At 33.1% G+C, this 12,642-nt stretch overlaps 1 protein-coding gene across 5 annotated transcripts; it reads right to left on the bottom strand.

The window, feature by feature from the left end:
* Nucleotides 1-1,806: 1,806 nt before the first annotated feature.
* On the bottom strand, nt 1,807-8,834 carry LOC136216294 (F-box protein At5g03100-like). Of its 5 annotated transcripts, none has more exons than XR_010683303.1 (7): nt 7,836-8,834; nt 7,590-7,692; nt 6,994-7,466; nt 6,592-6,920; nt 6,225-6,343; nt 5,799-5,946; nt 1,807-1,860 (listed from the first exon to the last, which is right to left on the bottom strand). XR_010683303.1 is itself a non-coding variant. In XM_066002980.1 (2 exons), exons 1-2 carry the CDS (start codon nt 8,787-8,789, stop codon nt 7,675-7,677), a joined length of 972 nt encoding a protein of 323 aa, XP_065859052.1. In that variant the 5' UTR covers nt 8,790-8,834; the 3' UTR covers nt 7,547-7,674. The 5 variants fall into 5 exon arrangements, 1 of the variants encoding a protein (XP_065859052.1); XR_010683308.1 differs by having other exon boundaries at nt 6,592-6,914; XR_010683291.1 differs by having other exon boundaries at nt 6,592-7,466.
* Between the last annotated feature and the right edge of the window lie 3,808 nt (nt 8,835-12,642).

The raw sequence follows: 12,642 nt of genomic DNA, 5'->3' as shown, positions 1-12,642 counted from the left end.
AGTGGAAATCGAGATCGAAGTGAGGCGGAGCGACCTGATCTTTTGCCAGTTGCCAAATCTGGACTCTTCAAATTCACCAAAATTGAAGCGGAAGATGGAAATGAGATTTCTGCTTGGGAAGATGGAAGAAATTGAAGCGGCAAGGGAAAAGCTACTTTCCCAAAATTGAGCGGCAACCAAAAGGTGAAATGCAAAAAAATGGGGGGCAAGGCAAAAAGGGGAAAATGAGATTTTCAAGTGAATTTGGTTATTTTGTATATATAAGCTTTTGGTTATTTTGTAAAACGTTAAGTTTAAATTCGTATTATTTTGTAAACGTTAAGCTCATATTAGTGCTATTTTGTACGTGAGGCCTAAATTGATGCTATATTGTAAACGTTAAGCTTAAATTGATATTATGTTTTAAACATTAAGCCTATATTGGTGCTATTTTGAACGTTGGGTCTAAATTGGTACTTCCCTAAAAATTTTAGGCCTATTTTGGGATTTTATCCTTTTTTTAATAACAAAAATATTAAGTAATAATAAAAATCAAATTAAGCAATAAAAGACATAGTTAGTTTATCTTTAAAAAGTATAATTTGTCTTTTTCTATTTGTCAATGATTGAGTTTGTCTTTTTATAATTACAATGCATTTATTACTAACTTTTAAGTAATGATAGTGAAGTGAAAGAGAGAGAAAATGATGATGGGTGTATAATGATTAGTTGTCTTTTTAATGTAAAAGTCATGAATTAATTAGGTCAAATCAACCACTAAGATTAATAGTTGAAATCTATTAATTAGGTAAAAAAATTCAAACATAATTCATAAAAAAATTCAATAAAAATCATTAGTTTTATTTATGAATTATTTTTCATGAATTATTTTTTATCTAATTAATAGTTAGTTTTACTTCTTGACCTAATTAATCAATGGTTGAAATATAATAATAAGCTAATTTTTAGAGGATCCAAATTCACGCATGATACCGAAAAAAATATAAAATTACTCATAAAAAGACGTCTTCTGACATACAAAAATACCCCTAATGTTTACAGCTAGGAGCAATTTTACCTCTAACGTCTAAAATGGTGCAATTTTACTCTAAAGTTTGACAAGTTGAGTCAATTTCAAACATTATTGAAAAACACAGATATTTTGTTCTTTATTCTGCGTCAATTATATATCAGTTTGTTTTAAAAAAAGATTTCATATTTTTGGGATTTAATAAAAATATTGTAGGTTAACATTTATTAATTTAGCGAAATATTTTGAATTTTTTTTTTATCCAACTCCTAAAGTAGATAGTATATTTTTTAATTTTTTTCCACATATAATAATATGTTTATGATCTGTCACTAATGAATGATAAAATGACTCACATATGAAATGTAGATGACAAGATTCACGACCAATGAGACATCTTGATGAATTATTTCTAAAATTGATCCAACTTGACAACGCTAATGGTAAAATTACTCTTGACTGCCAACGTTATGGGTAAAATTGCACCATTTTAAACGTTAGGGGTAAAATTGATCCTAGATGTAAACGTTAGGGGTATTTTTGTACCTTATCCCAAAAATTTACAAAAAGAGGTATTTGCTTTGTGTAGTTTAAAAATTATATTATCGTGACATTAACACGAAAAAAGAGCAATCTAGAACAACGAAAAAAAGTGATTTTATAAATTATCCTTTATATAAATTCTTGCTTTACAAATTATTATTATTATTATTTGACAAAAAAAAAAAGTAACCAGAGATTTCAAACTTCACAAAATCTCATAATCCTTTAATTGAAACTTCATAAATTTCAGAATTATTCCTACAGCGGCAGACGATATGCAATGCTTTATGACACATGTGTCCAAATTCCTGCCATCCATGGACAACACAATTAATCATAATCATCAATAAAGTATATACCCAAACAAGTCTTTTCCCACAATTCATCACATTTTGTCCTTTTTTTTTCTATTTATACAAATACAATATGATTATCCCATTTATAGCTCATTTTTAGGGAAAACTAAATAGAGGATATTCCATTCATCCAATAAATATAATAAATAATACAAGGGATAAGGTGTATCAGGAGCAATCTTACCTCTAACGTTGGTAATAAAAAACCATTTTATCCCATAACATTGATAAATTGGGTTAATTTGAGAAATAATTCATCAAACTGTCTTCTCTGTCATTAAATTTATTGTCTACACTTCACATATGCGTCATTTCATCACAAATTAGTAATAGATCACATCCAAAGGGCGGTGGACTCCACCCTCTTTTGGCCTAATTCCGCCGTTTAGGGCCTCAAAAAGCCGATTTAGTGATTTTCACGCGCGCTTTTAACCTAATTTTTCATGGATTTCAACCAATTAAATTTTATGTTTTGACCTAATTAATTAATTCTTGAAATGTAATAATAAGCTCTAATATTTAGCGGATCCAAATTCACTTGAAACCGAAAAAATGTTCAAAAAAACCGAAAAGCGACAAATTAGGGTTAGGGTTTCGGCGTTCTGGGATTCCATTTCCATCGGAAACAGACCGACGGTCAAAACCCACAGCTAAGCTGTGGGCCCCACCCCCGTTTGGCCAAATTCGGACATCTAGGGTCTCAAAAATGCGATTTACGGATTTTCGCGCGGTTTTAACCTAATTTTCCATTCAATATTATTTATTTATTTTTGTTTGACCTAATTAATTTTTATTTTTACTTCTTGACCTAATTAATTAATTGTTCAAATGTAATAATAAGCTCTAAAAACCAAATTCACTTGATACGGAAAAAAGGGAAAAAAACGTCTTAAAGAAAAAGTGAAAAGCGTCAAATTAGGGTTAGGGTCTCGGGACCCACTTTCATCGGAAACGGGCCAACGGTAAAAACCCACATCCCAAAGGGCAATGGGCCCCACCCTTTTTTGGCCTGATTCCGCCGTCTAGGGCCTCAAAAGGCCGATTTAGTGATTTTCACGCTCGTATTTAATCTAATTTTGCATGGATTATTTTTTTAACCTAATTTTGCATGGATTTCGACCAATTAAATTTTACGTCTTGAACTAATTAATTAATTGTTGAAATATAATAATAAGCTCTAATATTTAGCATTGTCTTATTCACTTGAAACTGAAAAAACGTTTGAAAAAGCCGAAAAGTGACAAATTAGGGTTTCGGTTTTCTGGGATTCCATTTCCATCGAAAACAGACCATCGGTAAAAACCTACAAAAAAAGTTGTGGGCCCACCCCCGTTTGGCCAAATTCGGGCGTCTAGGGTCTCAAAAATGCGATTTACGGATTATCGTGCGGTTTTAACCTAATTTTGCATGCATTAATAAGCTCTAAAAACAAAATTCACTTGATACGGAAAAAAAGGGAAAAAACGTCTTAAAGAAAAAGCAAAAAGCGTCAAATTAGGGTTAGGGACCCCACTTTCTCAAAGGGAATTTTAAAGAGTTTTAAAAAATACCAGATTTATGAAAAGTTAAAGTGCACTTATTTTATTTCTAACTGTAATATGTATTTATAGTGTAATTTAAATATTGAAAATGGATGTGAATCCATGCTTTTTTTTTTAGTATTAGCACATTAATCAACTACATGGACTAATGTTGGGCTCAGTTGAATTCAATTAATTATAATTGAGTTGAAATAAAAGAATCCTATATTAATTAGCAATCCTATATAGGTCTATAGTTTTTGGGAAGTATCAATTTAGGCTCCACATACAAAATAACACTAATATAGGTTTAACGTTTAGAAAAAGGTATTAATTTAGGTATCAACAACAGATTAGATACGTCATTTCTATTACTCCGTTAAGTTCTGCTAATTGTAAGTAGAGGGAGAAATCAAAACTTAACGGAGTAATAGGAATGGCGTGTCTGTTGTTGAGACCTAAATTGATACCCTTTTCTAAACGTTAAGCATATATTGGTGTTATTTTGTACGTGGAGCCTAAATTAATACTTTCCAAAAACCATATGTCTATTTTGGTACCTTATTCCTATTAAATAAAATTAATGGTATGATTTTGTGCACGTTATGTACAAGTTTAAAGTATAAATAAATTACTATACATAGGACAATCTCTGTCCCATTTCCTTTTCCAATTAAATCACAAATTATTTTAGATGATTAAAATCACCGCTTATATATTAGGTAACTCTTTATTGTAAGAATCTTTAATTTTTAACGTTTTTTAAGTCATCAGTAAATATAAAAAGTTCTGGAAATTGTGATTCGAAAAATAAAAAATAGTAGTTTCATACAAAATACGGTTCTAAACAACTTTAATTCTTGAACTCATTTATCTAGACCGTTTATAATTGATTCCGAATCGTTAAAAGGACGTGAAAATAACTAAATCGCATTTTCGATATCCTAAACGCCTGAATTAGGCCAAAAGAGGATGAGACCCACAATAAATTTAGGGGTTTTAACTGTTGACATGTTTCTAATCGAAATAAAGTTCTGAAACCCTAAAAACTATAAACCTTAATTTGACACGTGACACTTTTATTTGCCTGGCTTTATTTCAACTCAACTATAATTAATTTAATTGAGCCTAACCCACTCATTTCATGGATTTGATTGATGTGTTACTACTGAAAAAGATTTTCATATAGAGAACCTCACAATGATTAGACACTGAATTAGGGAAAGCACCTAAGAAATTAAAATATGAAATCAATGACTGATTGGTGGGATTAAATGTGTTTTAATTATAACTTTGGGGAACTGTGTCAATGTTGTCTGTTGTTGCAGGTTTTTCCAAAGTTAGCGGAAGTGGCACAAAAAAGGAGAGAGAAAAGTTCCGTAAAGGGATGAATTGGAATTGGTATTTTCATGCAATATTTTATTTTATTATTTGTGTAATTTAATTATATTTAATTGCCATCAAATGTTATTTTATTTTATTATTTAACTATACTAGGATTAAGATTAAGAGGGGATTATAGAAATCCGCTATTTGACTGATTAAGGTAATAACTAATTAAATATATGGGAAAATTACAAAAGTAGGTCAAATTGGAGGTTCCTTTACATATTTAACCCATTTACTCAACCTACTATATATTTAGACTGATTTTGTGTGACTTTCCCATAATACCCTCAATATTTACGCGCGTCTCGCCCCCTCCCGTTTGACTTCGCAGATTCGATATTATGCGAAGCATGCGAAGTTAAAGTTTGGTTTACTTGATGAATATTTAGTTCGCATATGCGAAGCTAAAATTTGGTGTACTTGATGAAAAAGGGATCCACTTGAAATGATTGGTAATGATTGAGAAGATTACGAGCTAATGATTGAGAATTGTGGAGATAATGTGTGACTTAAAGTAGGGATGGTACTTTTGATAATAAATGAGGATTAAATTAAGAAGATGGTACTTAATATATTAATGTAATTTTTTTTAAATAAGAATAAATTTGATAAACGTTTCTTTTCGATATATGAAGTGAATTTGCATGCTCTGAAAGCGAATTTATTAATTATTGTATGCTCTGAAGAAGTCAAATTAATTAGGTCTAATGGGAATACGGACCCATTGGCGCGTTTCCGATGGGAATACGGACCCAAAATCCTAACCCTAATTTGACACTAAAAGCGAGTTTATTAGCTATTGCATGTCAACGTTTAATTAATTAGGTGAATAAGTAAAATTAATTAGGTCAAAGAGAATAATTAATTTAATTAGGTCAATGAGTAAAATTAATCAGGTCAAAGGGTAAAATTAATTAGGTCAAAAAAGTAAAAAATAAAATAAAATAATAATTGATGGAAAGGGTTAACAGGAGTACTTACTTGAATGATTTTCCAGAATGTCCGAATTCCTTTATCATCGGAAGAATCATGCAGTTTGAGTATCAGGGGATTCATGCTCTACAGGTTTCAGCAACAACTGGCCTGTTCGCATATACTGCACTTCTCTGTCCTTAAACTTCTTGTCCTTCTGAAGAAAAAAAATATGAAGCTGAGCTATGTAAATTTGAAATTGGCTCATTCAAAGACACTCAACAGATAAAAAAAAATGGAACTAAAAATGCAAAAAAACAGTATCGATAGAGGAATAAGAATCATTTGAATCATTAGAACAATATATTCGTTTGTTGTTGATGATTCTTGAAATGCAAAAAGGTATAAAACTTGGGGAAAAAATAGGCAAATTTAATTGAAACTGAAACTTGAATCATAAAAAAGCTCAAGAAGTAGATAAAAATAAATCCTTACCGAAATGAGTAAACCAAAAGCTGCAAAAGATTTTGAGCATAGTTCTTAAAGGCGCAAGGTGCAATAAGTCGCTAAGAGGTCTTGGAACCTAGGCTCAAGGAGCAACGTAAGGCGCGGACCTGAGGAACACGAGACGTAGAAAAAAAAATATATATACTCTTTTACTAGTTAAAGAATAAACCAAAAAAACACCCTTGCTTATGACCAGACAAAAACAAAACCATAACGAATTGGGAACACAGAACATTTTTAGGAGATAACGTTTTCAGGAATGTCGTCCCTCATTGGTAGTAAATCTGTCACATAAGGATTCAGTAAGAAGATTTCAAACAGCTTCCTGAATTTTTACATTGAGCGTCTCGCAAACCTGGAAAATCATCACTGGATGCAAATTGAATCAAGAATGAACTCCATAACCTCATTCGAAAAGCCATAAATCTACAGCTATAATACAACCAGGCTCCTTCTTCACCCCTCCTCGATCCTTCATTAACTTTCGCGCTTTTGCCACATCATCCACCTGCTGCAGCATACATGTTTGACAACTGTTTATAGGTTCCGTCATGCTGTTGATTTAGCTCGAAAAGTTGTTCAGCAACTTGAACCACGAGATCAATGTTCCAATGTATTCTGCAGCCAGTGAGCAGAGCCTCCCAACTAAATCCGCAGAGTCATCAAGACTGATATCATCTGATTCTAAGACATACAAATCCAAATTAGCATGAAGTGAAGAAGGCAAGTTCGTCAATTTAAGAGATGTAGAACCCACGTTTCCCCTTATTTTCAAGCTCTCCAGATTCGGACATAAAATTTCTAGGAGAGGACAGTTCTTGCCAAATTCCCTTAGAAGAATTGTTTTCAAATGCTCAGAAGCAACAACAAGCGCCCCTTGAAAGCCACAATAACATAATTCTAAGCATTCAAGCAAAGGACTACCAGATAATACATGCTCAATCGCTTGATTACCCAACTCAGAATGATCTAACTGCAAACTCTTAAGAGATTCCCAATTTACTTTCACGTTCGGCATAAACTCACAAGCACACATCTTCAGCTTAACTAATGAAGGATTGTTGAAAAAAGAAGACCACAATTCGTACTTGTCCCATGATTCCAAATTAAAACCATCACAGTCTAAAATGAGCTCCTTTACATGTTTTTTGGCACCGAAACGAATCCACAATGACAATCTAGAATACAGCTTACACAAAGGGATATCTTTGGAGTCGATAACAAGTTTCTCTGCAGTCAAGCAATCATAGAGAATTAGTATATTGTCAATCAAATTGATGAATTATCAGACAAACAAACGTACTGTTTGAAATGAAATTTAGGATAGAGACGTCGGTCCATTTACACTCCCACCTATAATAAAAATTAGACTTAAAGGCCTCTTTTGTTGACGGTATAAAGGAGAGGATTCGCTGAGTCAGAGAATCTGGCAAACCTTCTATGCAATCTTTAGAACCTTCAAAGTAAAAAAAATGCTAATGAATAATTCAAATTTAAAATGCTATTATTTATCTATTAACAGGAAATTAAACTTAAAACAACTTTCATTGAGACTGAATTTCTAATATCAAACAGTAAAATATTTGCTCAAAAACTTACATTCATCAAGTAAGGCCCAATATCTAGCTTCTCAACATGATGAACCTGCATAATAGTCTGACTAACCAAATTTATGCAGTCTTGTACATTGTAGTCGTATCGGTCGTAATCGTAGAAAAAATCAAAAGTAACATAAACTGAAGACCGCAAATTCATTAATTTAGGAGATGTAAGCCCTATTAGACCTGAAATTCTCAATCTCTCAACATTGGGACATGAGATTTCAATGTTACTAGAATTAAATGAATCCAAAAGAAGAATTTTCACACTTTTAGAAGCAATAACAACAGCATCAAACAAATTGCAGCGGTGTAATTCCAAGTATTCAAGCATAGGAGTACCGGATAAAACATTCTCAATCCCTCCCTTTTGCAGTGCACAATCATATAAACGCAAAATCTTGACAGATCCCCAATTTACATTCCCAATCGTCATAAGATCACAATAAAGTAACTTCAATTTAACTAATGAAGAATTGTTGAAAAGAAATTCTGGCAAGGGATACGGGGAGTTGATAGTGAGAAACACAATGAGTTCCTTTACATGCTTTTTCACAGCAAAACGTATCCATGGATCCTTGTTAGGAATTCTTTCAGAGTAACTTGTCATTTTGATGACGAATTTGTCGATATTGGAGCAATCATCATGGAGATTTAGGGTTTTATCGATGAAATTGGAAAATTGATCGATAGACATACCATTATAAATACACGTATTATAGACGAATTTGAGAACTGATACACGAGTCCATCGATACTTCCACGATTTGGATAAAACCATAGTCTTCACTGAATCGGTTGTCGGCAGAAGGGAGAGGATGCGGTGAATCAGGACATCCGGTAAGGCACTAATGCGGTCTTCATCTTCTTCGCCCGAATTGATTCTATTAATTTCATTTTCCGAATCGCAGCTTCCTTCCGTTTCCACTATGGAAGCTCCGCCAGTAGCAGCCATAAACAAGCAATCAAAAGCTTAGACTAGAGTAGGGTTGTAAAGGGGATATTTTGGAGCAGAGGTGGCAATTTCCTTTCACCGTATTATCTCATATTTATATTAGATACGGTTTCATACGTTATAAATACAGTTTCATACGTTATTAAAGATCACTATTTAATAAACAGCACGACTCAAATAAATACAACTAAATTTTGGATGAAACAACACAATTTTTGAATAATATAGGCCCTGTTTGGTAAACAGCGTTTGGGGATAAAAATAGCAGTTTAGACTAATTTTAGAGGTTTGACCATTGAAACCGCTGATTGGAGTGTTCGGTGGAGAGAGGTTTGGGAAAGAGTTTTGAGATGAAAACGCTAATTTAGAAAAAAAACTCTTAAAATGCAAAATTAATTCTAACCCTAAATCCGAAATCCTAATTCGAGTCTAGAAGCGCGGTTATTAATTATTGCATGTCAACGTTTAATTAATTAAACTAATTAGGCATGGAAAGCTAAATTAATTAGGTAAAAGATTTAAACTTTTTAGGTCAAAGTGCAAAATTAATTAGGTGAAAAAAATAAAAAAGAATAATTTCATTGGAAATTAGGTTAAAACCGAACGAAAATCAATAAATCGCATTTTCGGGGCTCTAGACGAAGGAATTTGGCCGAAATAGGGTGGGGCCCACATCTATAGATGTGGGTTCTTCCCGTTGGCCCGTTTCCATCGTAAATAGGAACCCGATATCCTAACCCTAATTCGAGTCTGAAAGCGCGGTTATTTATTATTGCATGTCCACGTTCAATTAATTAAACTAATTAGGCATGGAAAGCTAAATTAATTAGGTAAAAGATTTAAAATTTTTAGGTCAAAGTGCAAAATTAATTAGGTGAAAAAAATAAAAAAGAATAATTTCATGGGAAATTAGGTTAAAACCGAACGAAAATCAATAAATCGCATTTTCGAGGCCCTAGACGACGGAATTTGGCCGAAATAGGGTGGGGCCCACATCTAATGATGTGGGTTCTTCCCGTTGGCCCGTTTCCATCGTAAATAGGAACCCGAAATCCTAACCCTAATTCGAGTCTGAAAGCGCGGTTATTTATTATTGCATGGCCACGTCTAATTAATTAAACTAATTAGGCATGGAAAGCTAAATTAATTAGGTAAAAGATTTAAACTTTTTAGGTCAAAGTGCAAAATTAATTAGGTGAAAAAAATAAAAAAGAATAATTTCATGTGAAATTAGGTTAAAACTGAACGAAAATCAATAAATCGCATTTTCGAGGCCCTAGACGAAGGAATTTGGCCGAAATAGGGTGGGTGTTCTCCCCGTTGGCCCGTTTCCATCGTAAATAGGAACCCAAAATCCTAACCCTAATTCGAGTCTAGAAGCGCGGTTATTAATTATTGCATGTCCACGTTCAATTAATTAAACTAATTAGGCATGGAAAGCTAAATTAATTAGGTAAAAGATTTAAACTTTTTAGGTCAAAGTGCAAAATTAATTAGGTGAAAAAAATAAAAAAGAATAATTTCATGTGAAATTAGGTTAAAACCGAACGAAAATCAATAAATCGCATTTTCGAGGTCCTAGACGAAGGAATTTGGCCGAAATAGGGTGGGGCCCACATCTTTAGATGTGGGTTCTTCCCGTTGGCCCGTTTCCATCGTAAATAGGAACCCAAAATCCTAACCCTAATTCGAGTCTGAAAGCGCGGTTATTTATTATTGCATGTCCACATTCAATTAATTAAACTAATTAGGCATGGAAAGCTAAATCAATTAGGTAAAAGATTTAAACTTTCTAGGTCAAAGTGCAAAATTAATTACGTGAAAAAAATAAAAAAGAATAATTTCATGGGAAATTAGATTTAAACTCTTTTGGCCTAATTCCTCCGTCTAGGGCCTCAAAAAGCAGATTTAGTGATTTTCGCGCGCGCTTTTAACCTAATTTTGCATGGATTAATTTTTTTTTAACCTAATTTTGCATGGATTTCGACCAATTAAATTTTATATTCTTGACCTAAATAATTAATCCTTGAAACGTAATAATAAGCTCTAATATTTAGCGGATCCAAATTCACTCGAAACGCCGAAAAACGTTCGAAAAAGCCGAAAAGCGGCAAATTAGGGTTAGGATTTCGGCGTTCCGGGGTTCCATTCCCTTGGGAAACGGACCGACGGTCAAAATCCACAGTAAGGCTGTGGGCCCCGGAACCCTAGTTTCATCGAAAACGGGCCAACGGTAAAAACCCACAGCCCGTTGGGCGGTGGGCCCCACCCTCTTTTGGCCTAATTCCTCCGTCTAGGGCCTCAAAAAGCAGATTTAGTGATTTTCGCGCGCGCTTTTAACCTAATTTTGCATGGATTATTTTTTTTTTAACCTAATTTTGCATGGATTTCGACCAATTAAATTTTATTTTCTTGACCTAAATAATTAATCCTTGAAACGTAATAATAAGCTCTAATATTTAGCGGATCCAAATTCACTCAAAACGCCGAAAAACGTTCGAAAATTCACTTAGTGAAAGCAAAATAACTTCAATGTCTCGTTTTGGTCTAATTTCGTCGTCTACGACCTCGAAAGTTCAATTTATTGATTTTCACACCATCTTAACATAATTTTACATGAATTATTTTTTATTTTCTTTGACACAATGAATGGATTTCAACCATTAGTTTTACTTTTTGACCTGATTAATGGTTGAAATGTAATAATAAGCTTGCTCTTAGAGGATCCAAATTCACTTGATACCGAAATTAAAACATTTAAAAAAAATCATCCGATCAAGCATTACGTTAAAAAAAAAGCAACGCATGTGCAATTAGGGTTTAATTTTGAACCATTAATTTGAAATGTTTAAAGTTCAGGTTTTGAATATTTGGTTTGAGATCAAAACAGTAAAAAAATGAACTTTTTAGGAATATAAAAAAAAACGAAAAGTGTCAAATTCGAATTAGGATTTCGATGTCTCGGAATGTTAAATTTTTTATTGTTTTGGAAATTTTATTTTTTTAATTTGGAACTTATTATAAAATTGTATGATTGGAATGTGCTTATAGTCAAAATCGAAATTAATAGGTATATATATGTATATATAGTTTTAACTTTTTAAAACTTTATCCCAATATAAAAGTAACATTCTTCAGACTTTGTTCTCCGTATGTTTATATTTTAATATTAATGAAGTATATATGGAAAAAGCTGATCCTAGCAGATTAAAAGCTGCTAAAGTAAATAAATGGCCTTGCTTTCAGGGACAACTTTATTTTTATATTCCTTCCTCACCAATTATGCAGTAGTAGATTTTTTCCCACTGGATCAAACATTAAATTTTAGGTATAATACACATTTGAATATCCAAACTGAAGCTTAAAAGTTAATTATGACATTAAACTATCAAAATCATCAACCAGACTCTGAACTAAGTAAGGCTGTGGGCCCCGGAACCCTAGTTTCATCGAAAACGGGCCAACGGTAAAAACCCATAGCCCAATGGGCGGTGGGCCCCATCCTCTTTTGGCCTAATTCCTCCGTCTAGGGCCTCAAAAAGCAGATTTAGTGATTTTCGCGGGCGCTTTTAACCTAATTTTGCATGGATTATTTTTTTTAACCTAATTTTGCATGGATTTCGACCAATTAAATTTTATTTTCTTGACCTAAATAATTAATCCTTGAAACGTAATAATAAGCTCTAATATTTAGCGGATCCAAATTCACTCGAAACGCCGAAAAACGTTCGAAAAAGCCGAAAAGCGGCAAATTAGGGTTACGGTTTCGGCGTTCCGGGGTTCCATTCTCTTGGGAAACGGACCGACGGTCAAAACCCACAGCAAGGCTGTGGGCCCCGCCCCCGTTTGGCCA

This window comes from Euphorbia lathyris, chromosome 1, assembly GCF_963576675.1.
Source record: "Euphorbia lathyris chromosome 1, ddEupLath1.1, whole genome shotgun sequence".
NCBI classification, from domain to species: Eukaryota; Viridiplantae; Streptophyta; class Magnoliopsida; order Malpighiales; family Euphorbiaceae; genus Euphorbia; species Euphorbia lathyris.
This window is presented reverse-complemented; position numbering and strand designations above follow the sequence as displayed.